This window comes from Crocuta crocuta, unplaced genomic scaffold, assembly GCF_008692635.1.
Source record: "Crocuta crocuta isolate KB4526 unplaced genomic scaffold, BGI_CrCroc_1.0 scaffold112, whole genome shotgun sequence".
Taxonomy (NCBI): Eukaryota; Metazoa; Chordata; class Mammalia; order Carnivora; family Hyaenidae; genus Crocuta; species Crocuta crocuta.
In genome coordinates, this window is record NW_027528818.1 from 3,499,536 (window position 1) to 3,520,683 (window position 21,148).

Below are 21,148 nucleotides of genomic sequence, written 5' to 3' on the forward strand. Positions count from 1 at the left end.
TATCCATGTAGATATATATCTATATCCTAAATCTATTTCTTGAATATGGTGTATTCTTATATTTGAAAAAGATTTTCAGTAAGATATTTTGAAATACCAGACTGAAAGCCTAGTTGATGCACACAGATAAATGTTTTAGAAACATGTTCTACATGCTTATTAAATATTATCATATGCTGTTAAATTGGTTACCCAAGCATTATATCTAGTTTGAGAGAAATGCAGAAAATATTTCTCACTTTCTACCTTATGCATTAATGCATTTTATGAATCTCATATAAAAGTACATTTTACTTCAAACTGATAATACTACAGAAGGTCCCTTTTAAAAGTGTTAAACTTATGTATTAGTTTACTAATACTAATTACTAATACTAATTGCTAATTAGTTTAATTATAAAGTAGAAGTAGAATATAGTAAATTTGTTTTCAAAACCATCCTCACGATACACAAAGACACACAGTAGAATTGTGTGGACCCAGCCTGTCCATTTGACATGGTCTAACATTCTGAAATATAATCTATGTACTTTGTTTCAAGATTTATTTTTTTTAATTTTTTTAATTTTTATTTTTTATTTTTGAGAGAGCGAGAGAGACAGAGCACGAGCGGGAGAGAGTCAAAGAGAGAGAGAGACAGAATCCCAAGCAGGCTCCCGGCTCTGAGCTGTCAGCACAGAGCCTGACGTGGGGCTCGAACCCAGACTGAGAGATCATGACCTGAGCCGAAGTCGGACGCTCAACTGACTGAGCCACCCAGGCGCCCCTGTTTCAAGATTTATTAATCATCAGACAAGGCTTCCCCTTTACATGGCCCTCAAGGCAAGCCGGACCTTGCGTCTACTTCCTTTTCCAGCCTCATCCTATGCCTTATTTAATCTGGCGTAGCTGAAACACATGCCTTTTGATAGGTCTATTGTCATTTGCATTCTTGAATAAAATAGAGGCACACTGAAAATCTTTACTGACCTTAAAAAAACCTTGGTCAGTGGGAAAAGTGATAGGCAGCAGATGCTCTGTTTAAATCTCAGATATATCAACTAGACCTCAAACTGATGAATCTTATATATGTTTTTATAATGTGCTCTTTCACTTTGTTTCTCTTTGTACTTTTTTTTCTCCCTCTCTCTTGCTTGCTCACTCTGAGAAAAATCTTTAGAGAAATCCTAAAGATCCAAAAATGAGGAATAAAAAATACTATATTAGTACCTCACTGGTGATTCATATCCGATTAGTGTTATTTCTTCTGTTCATTTTTCTTCATGCAGAGTTGATGCTCAGTTGGAATACTATGTGGTTTGTTATTTATCATGGAAAGTGCATTTGCCCTACCGCCTCCCAGGACTGAGGGCAGATGCTGTGTGCCATTAAGTTCATTGTTATGGATTCTTGGTATCATTTAATGAGAGGTCCTGAAGAGCCCTTAGTATTGCCAAGCTGGCGATAGAAATATGTGTTTTATTTTGCTCTTTGAATATTACAATATCTGCACGGGAACAAATAGGGCAAAACATTTAGAGTTGTTTTTTTCCCTATTGTGCCAAGATTATTTAAAATGGATTGAGCAGTGGAAAGTGTGCTGTGATGGTAAAAACTCAGAATTGGAATTACTATGGATCTTAGTTCAAAAACCTCTGTCTGTCACTAAATACATGCTCATGATTATAAAAAATTACTTAATCTTTCAGTTTCTAAATTTTTGTAGGTAATAACATTATCGTTAGTTTCTTAAGGCTACTGTAGCAATTAAATGAGCATTCAGGAGACTCTAGGGTTTTGTTTTGAGGTGTGTGTGTGTGTGTGTGTGTGAGTGCAGCTCTGTGTTTGAAAGCTGGCTTTCCCAAACTGTACTTACTAGCTATGTGACATGGCACAATTTACCTAACTGCTCTAATCTTCCATTTTCTCAACTGTAAAGAAGGGATTAAATAATAAATTCACATGGTTATGTCAAGGTTTAAAATGAAGTGCTGATTAAGAAAACACCTGGTACATATATACATAGACCTTCAGTATGTGGAAACCACTCTTACCATCTATGGAAATAATCACATATACAGTAGACACTGCATATACCAAGCCTATTACTATTGTTGATCTTAGCTGAATGCTATAGTGCTTCTGACACACAAGTGAGTCTATAATTTATTTTAATCTCCTCCAGTTTACTAACCTAGCACGTCTCATAGATATGCACATTATGTGCATACCACAAATTCCCAGAGGGCAGGAAAGCAGGCTGGGCCTGTCTTTGGCCATAAAGCTGGTGTGTTTGGAGCTGAGACAGTGATCTTGGAATGAGAGTCAGGCTGCAGATTAATTAGGGCCTTCTAGGCCAAGAAAAAGAAGAACTTGTCAATTTTCTTGTGCTATTTCTAGAATCTAGTATAGTATCTAGCATATAATAAGCCCTCAGTAATGCAATATTTTTCCTAAGAAGAAGTAAAACTGTTAGCAGAGAATGATATGATTGCATTTAGAAAATGGAGGAGGGGTGCCTGGGTGGCTCAGTTGGTTGAGCATCTGACTCTTGTTTTGAGCTTGGGTCATGACCTCATGGTTCATGAGTTCAAGCCTGCATTGCGCTCTGAGCTGACTTTGGGTTCTTTCTCTCTTTCTCCCTCTGCTCCTTCCCTGCTTGCACTAGCTTGTGCTCTCTTGCTCTCTCTGTCTAAAATAAACTTAAGAAAAAGGGAGGTAAATGAGGAGGCATAAAACAATTTAGGTGATATGGTTGTTGCATAGGCTGATAATTATAGTGGCTTACACCACAGGGCAGTGGGAGAAATAGAGAAATATACATACATCAGAGCATTTTTAAGCCGCTGAAATCAACAGGACTTCCTGATGGATTGTATCTGGAGATAAGATGCTCATAATGATTCAAGCATTCTGTCCTGTATGACTGAGTAGATCAGTATATGTCACTGATATAGGGAATAGTAGCTGCACATGAGGTTTAGAAGAAAGAAAGGAGTCCTCACTGGTTCTCAGTTGAACCATCTGGGTCTGTGCTATCCAATACAGTAACCACTTGCCCCATGTGGCTATTTAAACTGAAGTTAAAATTTGTTAAAATTAAATGAAATTTAAAATTCCATTCTGTAGTTACCTTAGTCACATTTCAAATGCTCAATAGTCACATATGACTAGTAGCCATCATATTAAATAGCACAGCTATAGAACATTCCTATCATCACAGACAATTTTAATGGACAACACTGATGGAGAATAACCAACAGTGGCATCTATAGTTTGAAAAAGAAGGGTTACAGCATAAAATTCTTCTTTCTTCCTGCCCATTAGAATTTAGTGTGGAGAATGAGAAGGGTGACATCAAGCTTTCTACTTTACATTTGCAGGTAGAAGACGGTTACCTTGTTTTATTTTTCCAACTTGTAGTATCAAGATACATGTTCTGTGCAGTGATTTCTTGTGGGAATAAGATTGTATAACATTTCTTTTTATAAAGTTTCTTTTTATTTTATCTTGAGAGAGAGATAGAGACATAGAGAGCAAGCAGTGGAGGGGCAGAGAGAGAGGGAGACAATCCCAGGCAGACTCCATACTGTCAGCACAGAGCCTTATGTGGGGCTCAAACTCACAAACCGTGAGATCATGACCTGAACTGAAGTCAAGAGTCAGATTCTTAAAGACTGAGCCACCCAGATTGTATAATGTTTCTAATGGAAAGTCCATCTAGTATATTAGTTTAAAAACATGGATACCAAAGACGTATCTCCTGGGTTTAATCACGGTCCTACTACTCACTATCTGGGTGACCTTGGGTAAATTACTTTTCTTCTCTAAGTCCCATTTTCCTCATTTGTAAAGTGATGATAATAATAATACATATTTCAATGGGCTGTTATGCATATTGAATGAATGAATATTTGTAAGGTTCTAATTACAGTTCCTGGCATAAATAAGCATAATAAACAGAGCATATTTTTTAAATGAATAGGAAATAAATAAGAATTTTGTTCTGTTGTTGACATACTTGGGAATTATAGTAGTCAACGCTGGCTGGTAAGTGAACACTTCAGCAAAATATTTGAGTGAACCGTCTGTTGAGCTGAGAAGTTGCATCCAGATGAGTCCCTCAAGTGAGAGATTTCAGTCTTCCTATTCAGGAAGAAACCATACTCACCAGGAATTAAAATAAAAAAGAGAGCAAGGGTTAGGCATCTGACTTTGGCTCAGGTCATGATCTCATGGTTTGTGAGTTGGAGCCCCATTTCGGGCTCTGCGCTGATAGTGTGGAGCCTGGAGCCTGCTTCAGATTCTGTGCTTCCCTCTCTCTCTGCCCCTCGCCCGCTCATGTTCTGTCTCTTTTTCTCTCTCCAAAAATAAATAAAAATTTTAAAAAATTAAAAATTAAAAAGAGAGCAAGATTTACAGTCACAAAACCTGGGCACAAGTCTTGCTTCTGCCACTAACTAGCATTATGTTCAATAAATCACTTCACTTCTCAATTCTATTCTCATTTGTCTAGAGCAATGTCATTCAATAGAACTTTTCATGATATTAGAAATGTTCTATAGTCAAGGATGATAGCTATGTGGTAATGAGCCCTTGAAATGTGCCAAGTCTACCTCAAGTTTCAGTTGTGCTTAGTCTGTCTGGCTCTGGAACAATTATGTCCAATGATTATGTTGAAAATTTTAAAAAACAGATACCTTCTATATAGAAGTATTTTTGATTACTTGGAAAACTTTACAGTGTTCACCAAAGAACTTCACTGTCAACCAATTTGTGGAGCCACGTGAATGCCATCTAATTATGAAACTTGACTAGGTGGTATCTGGCACTCCATGTTCAGGGATGGAAATGGAAAGGAGAAACACCCAGAAATGGTTTCCATTTCTAAGCTTATGGGCACAAATAATGAAAAAGTGCTGAAAGTGCCAGCATACTTTCTTGTTCTGCCCACTGAACTTTCAGGTACAGTTCATAGTTTTCATGGATACCCAGAATAAAAAGACATGTATTTAATATACATGGATTTCAGACAGGCTTCACATTACATGCCACACTTTAGACATCAGTGGAACACTGAGCTTTAAGATACTAGAAAAAAAAGTCATCTATCTTTGATAACTTGAAAACAAACGTAAAAGTGTAAATAAGATGTTACTTAGAAGTGAATAAACACTGGAGCGCCTGGCTTCCTCAGTCGGTTAAGTGACTGACCTCGGCTCAGGTCATGGTCTCAAACCGTTCATGGGTTTAAGCCCTGCATCTGGCTCTGTGCTGACAGCCCAGAGCTTGGAGCCTGCTTCAGATTCTTTGTCTGCCTCTCTCTCTGTCCTCCCTCACTCACACTATGTTTCTGTCTCTCTCAAAAATAAGTAAACATTAAAAAAAAAGAAGCAGCAGCAGAAGTAAATAAACACCAAATCCTTGATCAGGATCAGCAAATGGACTTTTAAGGTAGAATAAGACATGCTTATTTTTATCCCTCATTGTTTTCTAACACACTTACATAAAACTAAATGATGGAATCTGGCTGTTCATCAGTACAAAGTGCTACTGTGATTAGAACTAATGCTGTATTTACTGTGTTCCAATGTTTAGTCTTTGTATATAACTTGAAACCTTGTTGAGTGTACAGTACAACAGCTACTTATTTTAATGTCAGGTGACACTCAGAAGGAGTGACCATTCAGAATATCTGGTCATTTTTCGGTGTTGGAAATAGTGACTCATGAACTGCAACATTAACCACGTTGTCATTTTTTTTAATGCACTCTTTTTCAAAGCCTGTGATTTATGGATGCAATTTTTATCCCCACATGGGTTAAAGCACAGACAGTTTGAATTGTGGGTTGAACACACTGTGAAAAATATGGTGAAACTTGACATCTAGCTGAACTTTGTTCGGTTTTATGGTGTCACGCAACCACTTTATGAAATTAAAGCCACCTCCGAGTCATTTATGTCATCTATTCTTCATTGACTGTTTAGTATTTAAATTTTTTGCTAATGGGTAAATTCTGTTATGATTCCTTTTAGGTTTGATTTAAGGTCTAATTTTGCGTAATGAATGAAAGCAACTTGGCCATTACGCTTCGCACCTGTGTATGCCCACATGTAGTTTTAGAGTATGCTAACTACCAAAAGGCTCTGGTTAAATTGTATCGCTATTTTTATCCTACAAAATGGTATTGTGCATCTCATTGTGGGGAAATATTTCTATTTACTTAGGTAATAACAATCTCAAATAACATTTTAATGCCTTTTTTACTGGGCCTTTGGTATATAAATTTTAACAGGCTATTTGGTCTTCCTACATTCTTGTAAATGAATTAACTATTAGTCTCAGGTACTCTTTATTATAGTGATTACTTTTCATAATTTCAGGAATTTTTGAATTTATATACTTAGGTTTTTTTGTTTTGTTTTGTTTTACAGAGTGCTATAGCAGGTTTTATTTATTTATGCATTCATTCATTCATTCATTCATTGTTAAATAGTTTATTGTGAAGTTGGTTTCCATGTAACACCCAGTGCTCATCCCAACAAGTGCCCTCCTCCATGCCCATCACCCCCCTTCCCCTCCCCTCTACCCCCATCAGCCCTCAGTTTGTTCTCAGTATTCAAGAGTCTCTCATGGTTTGCCTCCCTCCCTCTCCCCAACTATTTTTCTCCTTCTCCTTCCCCATGGTCCTCCTTTAAGTTCCTCCTAATCCACCTATAAGTGCAAACATATGGTATCTGTCCTTCTCTGCCTGACTTATTTTGCTCAGCATAACTCAGGTTTTAAAATTTTATTATTCTGGGTTCACAATCCTAGTAAAACAGGTGCTCACATGTGAAGAGGTGACCTCAACACTAGACAGATTTCTTGTGTCTGTCCTTTAGATGAGCTAAACATCCCTATAGTCATTTTTCTTTTGAAGAAGTCTAGAAGGATGTTGCTCTGGCCAATGTCAGAGAAATTACTACCTGTGCTTTCTCCTAGGATTTTCATGGTTTCATGTCTCACATGTAGGTCCTTAATCCATTTTGAGGTTTTTTTTTGTGTGTGTATATTGTAAGAAAGTGGTCCAGTTTCATTCCTTTGCTGTCCAGTTCCCAACCCCATTTGTTGAAAAGACTGTCTTTTTCCCATTGAATTTTCTCCTTTACTGAAGATTAATCAAGAGTATCTATAAAATATGGTGAGAGAGATAGAAGATCATGAAACATCCTGAATTATACTCTAGATTTTTCCATCCCACCCCCTTTCCCCAACATTTTGCCCTAAACAGAGAAGAGTCTTTGTAATGGAATTCCTGTATAGTTAGGCCATTAGTGAGGGTTCTCCAGAGAAGCAGAACCAATACTGTGTGTGTGTGTGTGTGTGTGTGTGTGTGTGTGTGTGTGTGTGTAGAGAGAGAAACAGAGACAGACGGAGACATACAGATTTATTATAAGGAATTGGCTCACACAATTATGATGGCTGGAAAATCCTAACATCTTCAGGGTGTATCCACAAGCTGGAGATCTAGGAAAGTCTATGATATAGTTCTAATCCAAAGGCCAGTGAGCTTGAAGCGCAGGCAAAGCCAGTGTTTCAATTTGAGTGCAAAGGTAAGAGAAAGCCAGTGTCCAGTTCAAAGTCAGCCTGTCAAGAGAAATTCTTTCTTACTCAGGGAGGGGTCAGGCTTTTTGCTCTAAACCCCTTCAACTGATTGGTAAGAACCACCAGAATTAGTGAGGACAAGGTACTTTACTCAGTATACCAATTCAGATGTTTATCTCACCCAAAAACACCTACCATATTTTGACTAAATATCTGGACACCTTGTGTGAATCACAAGTTGACACATAAAATTAACCATCACAATAAGAAATACCACATGAAGATATACATGTTCAGATCTTTCTCTATCCCTAAAGAAGACATGGCCAATCCAGAGTTGCAGACCTAGATCATACAAGGTTAGAGGGCTTAACAGTGTCTCATTTATCTATTGCATTTATTCACTTTAATCAGGACAGAGCTCAACATTCTACTTTGGGTCGGTTTATATTCTGACTTTATAAACTCAAATTTCAGGAAAATTGAACAGTCTGCAAACAAACCTTTCATTCAGTCAGTCATCAGGTCTATATTCAACACTTCCCACAAACTAAGGACTGTGATAGGACAGAGAGATAAATAAGGCAAGTTTGCCACACTCACAGACTTAGAGAAAATATTCACCCTGTTGGAATTCCTCCTTGAATATATCATCAGTAGGCTTTAAAACTATGTTGTAAATAGAAGATAAACTTTCTCCTCTTTTAACTATGTTCTATTTTGGTGATCTTAAACCTAATTTTATTTTTTAACAGCAGAAATTTTTTTTGTACAGAACTGTACATGGAGGGGTACCTGGGTGGCCCAGTCAGTTAAGTGTCAGACTCTTAGTTTTGGATCAGGTCATGATCTCACGGTTTCGTAAGTTCGAGCCCCGCATCGGACCCTGTGCTGGCAGTGCAGAGCCTGCTTGGGATTCTCTCTCTCTCTCTCTCTCTCTCTCTCTCTCTCTTTCTCTGCCCCTCTGATGCTCATGTTGTTTCTGTTTCTCTCAAAAATAAATAATTTTTTCTAAAAAAAAACTGAATGGAATTTCAGCATTAATCAAAAAAATTCGATTGGAGCTGGGGGTTGGTTGGAATAAGGAAAAGGTCCTGATGCCTGTTCATGTACTTGACTTCTCTTTTGCCAACACCCTCCCCTGTCCCTCTAGGGAAAGAAGTTTAAGAACTATTCATCTATTTACTATTCCTTCCAATGTTTAATGAACTATATGTAAAAACTTTAAAACTGGTTGGGCTATTTTTCTTCAGGTTTCTCCAGGACTTATTTTGTGTTCAGTTATTTCCCTTCATTCTTCACAGAGTTGTTTGTTTTTGATCTCATTTTTCTCCTTATGTTATTCAATAGTCTGGTGTTTCAAACATACTATATGCTTAGTAGTGTGTTCCTTTTTGGGAGGTTCAGAGGATCATAATGACCTTCAGAAACTTGTGATTTTGCTGAAGAGGCAAAGCCTGTATTTTTGAAATATTTAAACAAGGTAAGACAAAAGAAGCCATGTAGGCACAAAGTGTGCCATAAGGTTATTTCCAGAGATTGGCATGAATATTTCATCAAATATCAAGAATATCACACTTTTACAGCTGGAATGCCAAGATCCAGAGTGTAAAGATAGTTCTCAAGTAAGCCTTAGAAATCATCTGTCTCTTTTGAGATTTATTTTATCTGGTTTACCTTTTATTTTTACAGGTACCAACGTAAAAGGGAATGGACGGCAGTAAGTGCCAAAAAAAATGTTTAATGTGTACGAGGCCTAAGCTTATTAATATTTGAATATTCAGTCTTTTTTCCCCAACATCTTTTATGTCTACCTCTTGGACTCTAGGAAAGTCCTAGCCTGTCTCCTAGAAGATTTTTTTTTTTTAAGATAGAGCTCTAGTGACAGTAAAGTAATGAATTCATAAAAGATGGTATGTGTTTAGGAGGGCAGTGGATTTTCCAGAAAGTTATATTTGCTGTTAATGTTGTAAAGTAGCAATTGAAGGAGACAGATTTTAAAAGTAGAAGCTGTTGTTGTTCATAAGTGAGAATGTTTATAGATGGGGAAGGAGTATTTTTAAAAATATTTTTCTGTGTATTAAAAATGCATTTACATAGCTCATCTCTTTTGCCATTCACACCAAAGACTGAGTGAAGATGTGTAACTATTTAACTGTAATGTCAATGCGAAGATTGCTGCCTAGATAAATGTGGTGACATGCAGAGATGACTCTGTCTATGGGTCTTGTAATATTGGATACCAGCATGCACTTGAACATATTTTAGGGAATATCAGTTACCATGGAGTACATACCTAGCAGCTGTACCATTCTAAATAAAAGGTTCAGATGTAATAATACCAAACAATAACTTATCCTTTGTTCAAAGTTCACTTCAAAAGTACATGAAAATTTACAAATATAGTTCTAGAAGTCAAACCCCACTCATCCAGCATATGTTCAATTAAGTACCTTCAATTAATAAGGCACTCTGGTTTTTCTGTTTGTTTTTCAGTTTAATTTTGTTTGTCTGTGTGTGTTTACACCAAGGACTTATATAGGATGAGGAAAAGAGTGGAAATGGGGTGTATACTCTAAAAGACTTGGTATTCTAGTGGCTCTGAGACTAACAAGCTGTTTCATTGACATGCTTCCATCTGTGAAACAAGAGGTTTCACATTATTCTCTGAACTTCCTTCCAACTGTAACATTCTGTGAGTTTGTAGTTATTTTTTAAAACCATATCAAAAAAGATATGTCTGTATCCTGTAACTTGGACAGTCTAACAGGATATTTTGAGAATAAGGATGTGCTAATAATCACGACAGAAGAACAGGTGTAAACTAGCACATACAAATATGTTCCACCTGTAGCATATGTTGGTAAAATGACAAATAATGGGAGAAATCAGGAACATAAACATATACATATAGAAAACATATACATAAACAAAAACATATACATATACATACACAAAAGACCTTTATTATCTATGCCCATAAATAATTTTTCTTTTTTGAGCTATATTTATGATTCACGTATCATTAAGACGTTTTGCCTAGTGCTCAACCCAGCACTAATATATAACTGTCAGTGGATGCTAAGAGGGTGTCATTCCTAGGGAAGATGCATGAACTACTTGGTGGCAGGCCAATTATGTTGGACCTCTTTTAGCTTAGAGAGGATAGCAATTTGTCCTAAGCAGGTGAGACAAAGTTTGGATATGTGTTTGTCTTTCCTGCTCACAGTGCCACTGCCATTACCCACATCTGACAGCTTTCAGAATGCTGGCACCAATGATAATGGTGTCCCACATAACACTGTTCCTACCAAAGGATACTTGCTATAACAAAGGAGGTGCAACGGTGAGCTTGAAATTACTGCATGCCCCACCACCTCAAAGCCACCAATCTTATACAGTAGTGGAACATTATTAACTGTGAAAGGCTCAGCTAAGGCCCCACTTTAGGGGAACAAAACCTGAGGATTGGAGTACTAGCCTCCAGGATGAAGTTTGTATGCTAAACCAACAGCTGATAGAGATGTTGCACCCACCATAGGTAGAATACACAGCTATGGGAAAAAGAGGGGGCCCTTATGATAATCAACCATGATGACCACTAGTGGAGCTTTTTTTCCCCTCCCACCTTAGACTCTACCAATTAGATTCCTAGTTCTTGAGGCATGAGTAGGGGCAGTTCTGTCAGAAACCCATAAAGAGTCTGGAAGCTATGTTTGGTTCGCATGTGGTCTGGCTGTCGTGCATTTCTTACTACAGTGGACCAGCAAAGATGGCAAGGGATAGTGTAGTTATCATTGTGAGGAAATAGGGCTGCTGCTTCATGATCTTAGTGAAGAGAAATATGCCTGGCACTTAGATGCGCTCCATGGTGAGAGGTGAATGGGAAATTACAGCAGCTAAGATTCCTTAAAAGCAAAGAAACTAAAGGCCTAATCACTTGGGATTAGTGCCTGGATCACCTCACAAGGCAGTGACCCAGACTAGCTGAAGTGCCAGTGGAATGTGAAGAAAATCAAGAATGAGCAGTAGAGACTGGCAATGAATGTCAACTAAGGCCCCAAGGATCGCTGGAATATTGCATACTGTAGCTTGGCTCATTATCTCGTTTTGGGAAATTGCATCTGGCCTTCACTTCGAAGGGTTATATTTGAACTTCCCTGTTAGGGAAGATAGGAGGGATGATGTTTTATATTGCCACATGGATACCAGGAAGTGATGAAAGTGCAAGTTCTATAAGGGGTTGCCTGTCCTGGGCCCAGTTGATGTACTCTTCTCTACTGAGCCAATCTTCACCTCTCCTTGAGTTTTGACTGCCCACTGGAGGGCTCCAGATCCTGCCACCATTGCCACTTTATTTCCTAACACTACCAGCTATATCAGCCTCCCTCAGGGTGATGACCAGGTGTTAGTATCCCCGCAATAGCATCTAGATCCAGAATGGTTCTGGTACCTTGGCCAGATCTAGGACAGTTCTATCCGCGTTGGGATATTGCTTCCCCAGTGGCCACCCAGAAGAGACAAGCAGAAGTACAAAGAAGTTAATGTCTCATAGGATGAATCTTTATCAGTGAAATACTATAGAAGGTATTAATGTTGGCATATAAATGTTGCTTCTTTCATCTAACAAACTTTTCCAAGGTGCTTTGGTTCCATATGACTTATGTAGAGCTGTTTCACATGACCAAGTAACCAGCCATGTTTTCTTGTGAAGTTCTGCCCAGCTCAGTAACCTCCCACCTTACATCTGCTTTCTGTTTCTCCAACAGAACTTCACCTCTTACCTCCCTCTTGCTGACCTGGGATTGACTGATCTCAGTCTCTGACAAAGCAAGGTTCTTTACCTCCAAAGTTCTGTTCACTGAGTAGCAAATTAAAATGTAGTATAAACAACCCTCACCTTCCCAGTTGAAAAGTTTCCTGGTTTAAGTACACCCTTCTCTCTTTATCTGATGTATTGATATTATCAATTTCTTTCATTTTTCTTAAACATACAACTACTCTCTTACTACGTCCCATTTTATTTTCTAACGGTTTTATTACTTTGCTGTGGTTTATTATACCTTTATTTTATAGTTCCTCTGTATTTGAGAGTTTTTTTCAATGCATAGAAGCTTTATTTGTTTTTGTTTTTTCCTTTCAGAATGTGTAGCTGTTCAGTGCCATCTTTCAGAAGAAATAAGCAGTGAATGTCAGGTTTCATCTACAGATTTCTGTATATCATTTTTTAAATGTTTTTTATTTATTTCTGAGAGAGAGACAGCATGAGCAGGGGAGGGTCAGAGAGAGAAGGAGTCACAGAATCTGAAACAGGCTCCAGGCTCTGAGCTAGCTGTCAGCACAGAGCCCGATGTGGGGCTTGAACCCACGAACCGTGAGATCATGACCTGAGCCGAAGTCCACCGCTTAACTGACTGAATCACTCGGGTGCCCCTCTGTATATCATTTTTGACATATTGGAAGAGTGTAATAAATTTTAAACATCAGATTATGGACTCCTTTAACTTATCTCAAGTCACTCCCTAAGAATGCTAAATTTTTCTGACCATGGTTTGCCAGGCTTCTCTTAGGGAAGGAAATGTATCCCATTCTGTATCCTACAATGTAGTCAGCAGCTTCCTTACCACCCTTCCTTCCCTCCTTCATTTACTTTCTATTCATTATTCTTTCTGAAATGGATTCAGGGATAACATGAATCATAAAACCATCGTGCATCTATTAGTATTAAATGGGAATACTTAGCATTTTCATTATAACCATGTATTGAAAATAAAGTTGATATATCATACTTGCTCTTGATCTCACATCTGACCTAATTGTCCAGATTCTTCTAGACTTAGATATCTCAAGCTTTTGAAATTATTTGTTTGTGTTGGTTACTGTTTTGTCCTGAATTTGAATTTGTCCAGTCGTTCGAGTGCACACAGAGAACTTGACTACCCAGTTCTTCGGTCTCCCCCCTCAACTTTGGTCATGAACTTCCTTTACTCTCATTGTCTATTAATTGATCGCTTCCTCTCCCATGAATGTTGTGTGATGAAAGCTAATCTATGGAAAAGTTAAGAATGAGATTAATGTTGGCCAGAGTTGTGAAGACTCAGATACAAGATGCAGCACTACTATACTGCATCGCCATTGCAACAAGACAAAGGCAGCTTCACACATTTGAAAGCAAGTCAAATTTCTACACACCATCCATTATTCTTGCATTTAATAGGATGTTAGAGATTCTACATCTTCTGAATTTATTAGCTTGGTATTTAGCATGTTTCACAGCCAAAATAGCAAAGAAGGTTCATTATTGCTGGTTAAATTAGCCTCATGAAAATGTTGTTGGTAAAAGGTTACAGAAATGAGTAAGAGATCTAACCAAGCAGCATATTAGACTATTTATCATTATAATTTAAAAAGGCATTCTGATGATTTGAATTAACTTGGCTAAAGGCTAGAGAATTAGATAAAAGGTAATAATTAAAACCTAAATGGCAGGATTAGCTGTTTCTTTTGATAAGGAAAAGACAAAATGTGCATACCACATTTACTGAAATTGTCCTCTTGAGAGAAACTGAGGCCAATAAATCACACCTGATTATACCATTTATGGGCTTTTAAAATATTTTACAACTATATTATATATAAACTGGGTTGCTTGAATGTCTTCTGTTTCCTTGAGACCTAGTCAGATAGCTCTTCCCACATTATTTTCTTTTTCCACATTATTTTCTTTTGAATGGCTGAAGCCTAGAATTTAGCTGTTTTTCTATTGAGGTTTTAGTGTTTGTTTTTTAACTGAATGTCATATATACATGTATATATATATAGTTAAGTTTTTGTCATCTTTGTTAAGTTTTATCAGTGAAAACATTTATTTAACATATTTTTTTACCTCTTTGACATATAAAACTTTAAGGTTTGGGTGACCTAAATTATTCACATCTTCCGTGGTGTTAAAACTATTTATTTTATTTTAATTCCAATATAGTTAACATACAGTGTTATTTAATTTTGGATGTACAATATAATGGTTCAACAATTCCATATATTACTCAGTGCTTATCAAGACAAGTGTGCTCTTAATCCCCTTTATCTATTTCACCCATCCCCCCACCAACCTCCTCTAATAACCATCTGTTTTTTCTCCATAGTTAAGAGTCTGTTTATTGGTTTGTCTCTTTTTTTTCCCCTTTATGTGTGTTTTATTTCTTAAATTACACGTATGAGTGAAATTGTATGGTATTTGTCTTTATCTGACTGTCTATTTCTCTTATCATTTTACTCTCTAGATCTGTCCATGTCATTGGAAATGGCAAGATTCCATTCTTTTTTATGACTAATATTCTATTGTAAACATCTACTACTTCTTTATCCATTTATCAATTGATGGAAATTTGGGCTGCTTCTATAATTTGGTTATTGTAAATAATGCTACTATAAACATAGGGGTGCATATATCCTTTCAAATTAGTATTTTTGTATTCTTTGGATACACACCCAGTAGTGCAACTACTGGATCATAGGGTAGTTCTATTTTTTTACTTTTTAGAGATGTCTATACTATTTTCCACAGTGGTTTCACCAGTTTGCATTCCTCCCTCCCAAAATTCAAGAGGGTCCCTTTATCTCCACATCCTCATCAACCTTGTTTCTTGAGTTTTTGATTTTAGCCATTCTGACAGGTGTGAGGTGATAGCTCAATGTGGTTTTGATTTGCATTTCCCTGATGATGAGTGATATTGAGCATCTTTTTATGTGTCTGTTGCCTGTCTGTATGTCTTCTTTGCAAAAATGTCTATTCATGTCTTTTGCCAATTTTTTTAATTGGATTATTTGGGGTTTTGGTGTTGAGTTGTATAAACTCTTTATATATTTAGGATACCAACCCTTTATTAGAAATGTCATTTGCAAATATCTTTTCAGTATATTGCCTTTTAGTTTTGTTGGTTGTTTCCTTGGCTATAGGGAATTTTTTATTTTGATGTAATCCCAGTAGTTTATTTTTGCTTTTGTTTCTGTTGCCTCAGGAGACATATCTGGAAAGATATTGTTATGGTTAATGTAATAAAATATTTTTTTTCTAATAAGTGCATAAAACTTTCCTGAAATGGATGATTAATGAATTTCTTCTCAATTTGGCAACCTTTATAGTGTTCCTTGTCTGTGGATGTAAGATCAAAATTATTATTTTCCCCTCTTTTCCATTCTTAACAGAAACCAGGAGCTAAAGGAACTTGGTGAGCTTTCTCCACACTGGGACAATCTACGGAAAAATGTCCTTACTCACTGTGATCAAATGGTGAATATGTACCAAGATATTCTGACAGAACTTAGCAAGGAAACAGGTATGAAAGCAAAATCTTTTTACATATTCAAACTGAATTCCCTTTCATACATGTTAGGTGAAAACAATAATAAACGTTGCTATGGATATAGAAGAGCAAAAATAAAATAGCTTTTATTTCTAACTCTACCATCTTGGCATGATAGACCAGCAAGAAGTAAATTGCACTACTTTATCTCATGGTATTATTATAAGAATAACTGAGAATTTTTAAATTGAATTTTTGTGAAGAAAAGCAGCTTGCACAGGATATGTTTTCCTTTCTGAAATCCTTGTAACTTTTTTCCATGTGAAGCATGATTTACAACATACATGCATACACACACTTATTATTTACTTATTAATGATGTTCAATTTTTTTTTTTTCCACTTAGGGTCCTCTTTCAAATCAAGCAGCAGCAAAGGAGAGAAAACATTAGAATTTGTTCCAGTAAACCTACATTTGCAAAGAATGCACGTACACAGCCCTCACTTAAAAGGTAATATATAATACTCTCTTTTTTTATAGAGCAAATTATGTTAGTGTGTAGTTTTTTTCAAAAGCTTGACTATTGGCAGAATTTAAAATTTCAGAATTATATAAAGATGAAGGTGAAACAATTGAACTTGGTAATGACCCTGATTACTACAAATGGGGGTATAGCATTTTTTTTTTGCCATGTTTTTGAACAATACTTTAAAAATGTGGCACCTGAATTGAATTATAGGTGAGCAAACAGCGTAAGTGACAGCGTAAGTGTTAGCTTCCTTTAAGTAGTACCAGTGATGGCTAATAACTGTGCTACTGTTTCAATTAGAAAAATAAATAAAAATTAGAAACAAGACTTGTTCATTTTGTTCCCATCTTGAAAAATCAAAGCCCAAAGATAGACTCATAAGCTATTTTTCTGATTTAGTGGTGACTATCAACAGAATCACCGCCTTCTCTATGAGCAGGGAATTTATCAGAAAGAAGGTTGTAGAGTATTTTACTCTATTCAGCTATGAGAAACATTTTTCAAGGAAAAGTGTGCAGATTTTTATAAACATACTTGAATGAGGTTTACAATGAATATTGGATTTCATTCATTGCCATTCTACATAATTCCTTGCTATTTCTTAGTAAAAAATGTTTTAAAATATTCTTCTCATCTCCCATTTTCTTTAACTTATTGCTGTATCAAATTTTGTGCATAAGTAGGGTGGCTATCTGCCTCTATTCACATACAGCAAAGTCCCATATTATGATAGTTGTCCAGCATTATTGTTAAAGAAGCTCTTCACCTCTCTTCCCTCTCAAAAGTCTCCCTGTTTCATGATAAATGCTGTAGTCATCCTACCAGTACCCATCTTCCTGGAACCAAAAGTTACTTTAGATCCTCGAATCCTTCACAGTAAGTGTATCAACATGCAAACATACACAAGTATATCTAAAGATGCATGCTAACAGCCTATTTTGTAGTTATTGTCACAATATAGAGGTTCTAGGTTTTGAAAAGTCAAGATCTCTGTTCTACTTTAGAATCATCTGAAGTTTTACAAGCATAAAAATTAACATTTTTTCTGCAGTTGTACATACTGATTGTGGATATGCAACCAGCTAATGTGCAAGTTTAAGTGTAGTTATAATCATTATGATATGTAATGTTAGTACCTCTAGTAACCTTTGTCAACTACCTGAAATTTTAACGTGGCTTCTTTTCACCAAAAATTATCTCAGTGAAGGAACTGAAATACAAATGAGATGGATTGGCCCAAAGCATTTAGAAACTCTCCCTTGGTTATTGAATATCTAGCAGTAGTTTGAACATAACATCCAATGGTTTTAAAAATCATAAAACCACAGTATCAATAAATAATAAAAAAGCCAAAATACTTAAAAGCTATATGAAAACCAATATAATTTTTTTCTAATGACCAATATGAAATCACTCTAATGATATAATAAAGAGGGTTTTTTTTTTTTAACATTTTATCTTATTTTTTGAGAGACAGAGCATGAGAAGGAAAAGGGCAGAGAGTGGGAGACACAGAATCTGAAGGAGGCTCCAGGCTCTGAGCTGTCAGGACAGAGCCTGATGCAGGGCTCGAACCCACAATAGTGAGATCAGGACCTGAGCCGAAGTCAGGCGCTCAACCAACTGAGCCATCCAGGTGCTCTTCTAATAATATAGTAAAAAGTTTATATGATTTGGAGTAAAGCAGAATTTCAGCTCTCCCATTTTTGATGCATGATGTTAAGTCCATTATTTACTTCCTAAGCAAATTGTGCTCTTCTTATTTAAGTGAGTTAGAGTATATAAAACACCTAGAATGAACAATGATGGCCATTATGAAATAGGTAGCATTTGTCCTCACTGGAACAAAATAGATCTTTCAGTTCTATCAGGACTGTTAAAAGGAGAAAAGTGATCAGTAAAGAGCCCATTAAGAGACAATGAAATCTTGAACTAAGAAGTAACCAGATTTAGAGAAAAGATGAGTTAGAGAGGCATTTTGGGAAAATTATCATATGTAAGCACTTAATGACTAATAGAAGGAAGAAAGGAGAGAAGGACAACTTCAGTACACCCATGAACAGATAGCTGTATCATCAAACCACATGGCTTGTTGGGGCCCAACTGATATGGATCTATATTTAAATATGCATTCAAATATTTGGCAATGATCCTAACAAACTTCCACCAAACAAAGAAAAAATACTCTTGTAAGTCACCTTTTATTATACTTATTTCTTGAAAACAAAACAAAAATAGAACCATCCATGCTGTTCTTTCCAAGATGCTATCTGAAAAATGGACCAGAGTGAGCTAGAAGGCAATGTATTCAGTTTCTGTTTCTGCCATTTGCAAGGAAGAGACTGGCAACTGAAGTAAATTTTGAAAGGGAAACATAATTTTTCCTAATTAGTTTGGTTTATGATATGTATCAGTTGCCTAGATCTGCTAGGAGTACCACAAACTGGATGGCTTAAAAAAACAAAAAACTTATTGTCTCACAGTCTGGAGGCCAGAAGTCTGAAATTAAAGTATTGGCTAAGCTAGCTCCCTCTGAAACCTACAGGGGTATTCTTCCTCACCTCCTCCTGGCTTCTGATGGCTTGGTGCAGTCTTTGATTTTCTTTGGTTTATCGATGCATCATACCAATCCTCTGTGTTCACAGTGTTCTCTTGCACATCTTTACATCATCTCCTCTGTGTCTGTGTCTGTGTCCAAACCTCCCCCATAAGGACACCACTCACGCTGAATTAGGATCAGTTCTAATGGCCTGATTAGAACTTGATTACATCTGTGAAGACCATATTTCCAAATAAGGTCATAGTCTAAGATTTCTTTTTTGGGGAGTATAAATCAACCCATAGTAACAGGATATATATATATCCTGTATATATATATATATCCTGTGTATACACACACACACACACACACACACACACACACACATATATAAGGAATTTCTTATTTGTTATGATAAATATCAAGTAGTACAGAGAAAAAAAGATTTCGATGTTATGGAACCTGGGTGCGACTCATGAACTAGACAACTTTTGCTGTAGCAGTTTTCAGAAAAGACTGGTTCTTCTTTTTGAAGACCTAAAGGAGAAAATGTGGAAAAAGGCTAGATGTCCTCATGGACAAGAATTAAGGCAAAGGTATTGAGTTCTACTGCATACGGACTTTTTTCCCAAGGCAACTCATGTAAATTTTTTATATACTGTATTGTATTATGTTATATATACATATATAAATAATTTTATCATATATATGGTATACGTATAATATATGTAATATTGAACTTACATGTTTTTTTAAATACTTATGTTTTTATAAGTTTAAAATTGATTATTTGAGATTGGAATTCAGGTAAAGTAAGTGCTTTATAGGCTGTATCACCAGCTATATAATAGAAATTGAACATTTGACTGAATTTTTGGGACCCTGCCATTTAAGTCTTTGATGTTGATTAAGTTAAATAACCCTTCTGAGCATTAGTTTTCTTATTTGCAAAATAAAATGGTTAAAGCTGCAGATGGCAGTCAATCAAATTTTTTACTTGCTTATATAACATATATTCAGCAGATTAAATGAATTGCAAGTAAATTTATTTAAGATCCATGGCTACTGATTTGAATGTTAAGCTGAATTACAGACAACATTTTGCAAGGTAATGATGCAAGTAACATTGGCCAAGCTTTGGTATTTCACTGTGAGTTATTTGAATGTAGTCTACATTTATTTTCATTCTTACCATTAGTAAATTACCTCAATCCACATTTGATTAATACGCCTGCTATATTTGGATAGGCAGCTTTGCAAACAATAGCAGGCAGATTCACCAAGCACAAGGCTAATATCTAGCTCTAGAAACAAGTAACTGAGCAGAACTAATGTCGTCATGTCTCATACTGACAAATGAAATAACCTCCATTTAACTTCAGGTGCACCCAGACCCATTAGGTTAACTTTTCACCCTTATTCATTACCTAAAGGCAACAAATACAATCCCAATAGAGACCTTAGATGTCAGTGACAATAACAAGGACAAAACCTTGAAATTAAGAACAAAATTTTCTACCATGATAAATTTTACTCTCATAGAAAACCAGTTATGAATATTGTAAAATATGGATTCTTATGACACTTTTTTAAAAGTTTATTTTATTTTTGAGAGGGAGAGAGACTGTAAGCAGAGGAAGGGTAGAGAGAGGGAGACAGAGGATCTGAAGCAGGCTCCATGCTGATGGCAGAAAGCTAGCTGGATGTAGGGTTCAAACTCATGAACCATGAGATAATGACCTGAGCCGAAACCAAAAGTCAGATGCTAAACTGACTGAGCCACACAGGTGCCCTGGATTCCTGTGATATTAATTCTATGTTTAAGTTATTTTATTTTATGTTATAGATATATAATAGCATATTATAGCATACAGCAAAGAGAGACAGAGACAGGGAAAGAAAGATAGAAAGACAGAGAAAAGAAAGAAAAGAAAGAAAAATATCTACTATAGTATATCATAAAGCTATAGTTGGAATCAGGTGCAAAATAAGCCAGAATTTACTGTGTAACTAAGATGAGTCAACTAACCTCTCTGCCTCATAGTTTTCTAATGTCCACGTTGAGGGAAGGAACAAATGAGGGACTGTTTAGAGCTCCATGATTTCTGTTATCTCCAGTTTGGGTACATCACCTCATTACTGAAGTATAATTACCCTCAGATATGTTTCATGATACTACCAAATTGTTTCAACTATTTTGAAGTAGA

General features: G+C 36.3%; 1 protein-coding gene across 2 annotated transcripts in view; it reads left to right on the plus strand.

Annotated features, from left to right (window-relative positions):
• The window catches only part of INPP4B (inositol polyphosphate-4-phosphatase type II B), a 367,279-nt gene that overhangs the window by 177,651 nt on the left and 168,480 nt on the right, over positions 1-21,148 (plus strand). For both annotated transcript variants that reach the window (XM_077755934.1, XM_077755935.1), the window contains exons 9-10: positions 15,776-15,906; positions 16,280-16,384. In XM_077755934.1, coding sequence (XP_077612060.1) covers positions 15,776-15,906; positions 16,280-16,384 — 236 coding nt within the window. The remainder of the gene's footprint in view (positions 1-15,775; positions 15,907-16,279; positions 16,385-21,148) is intronic.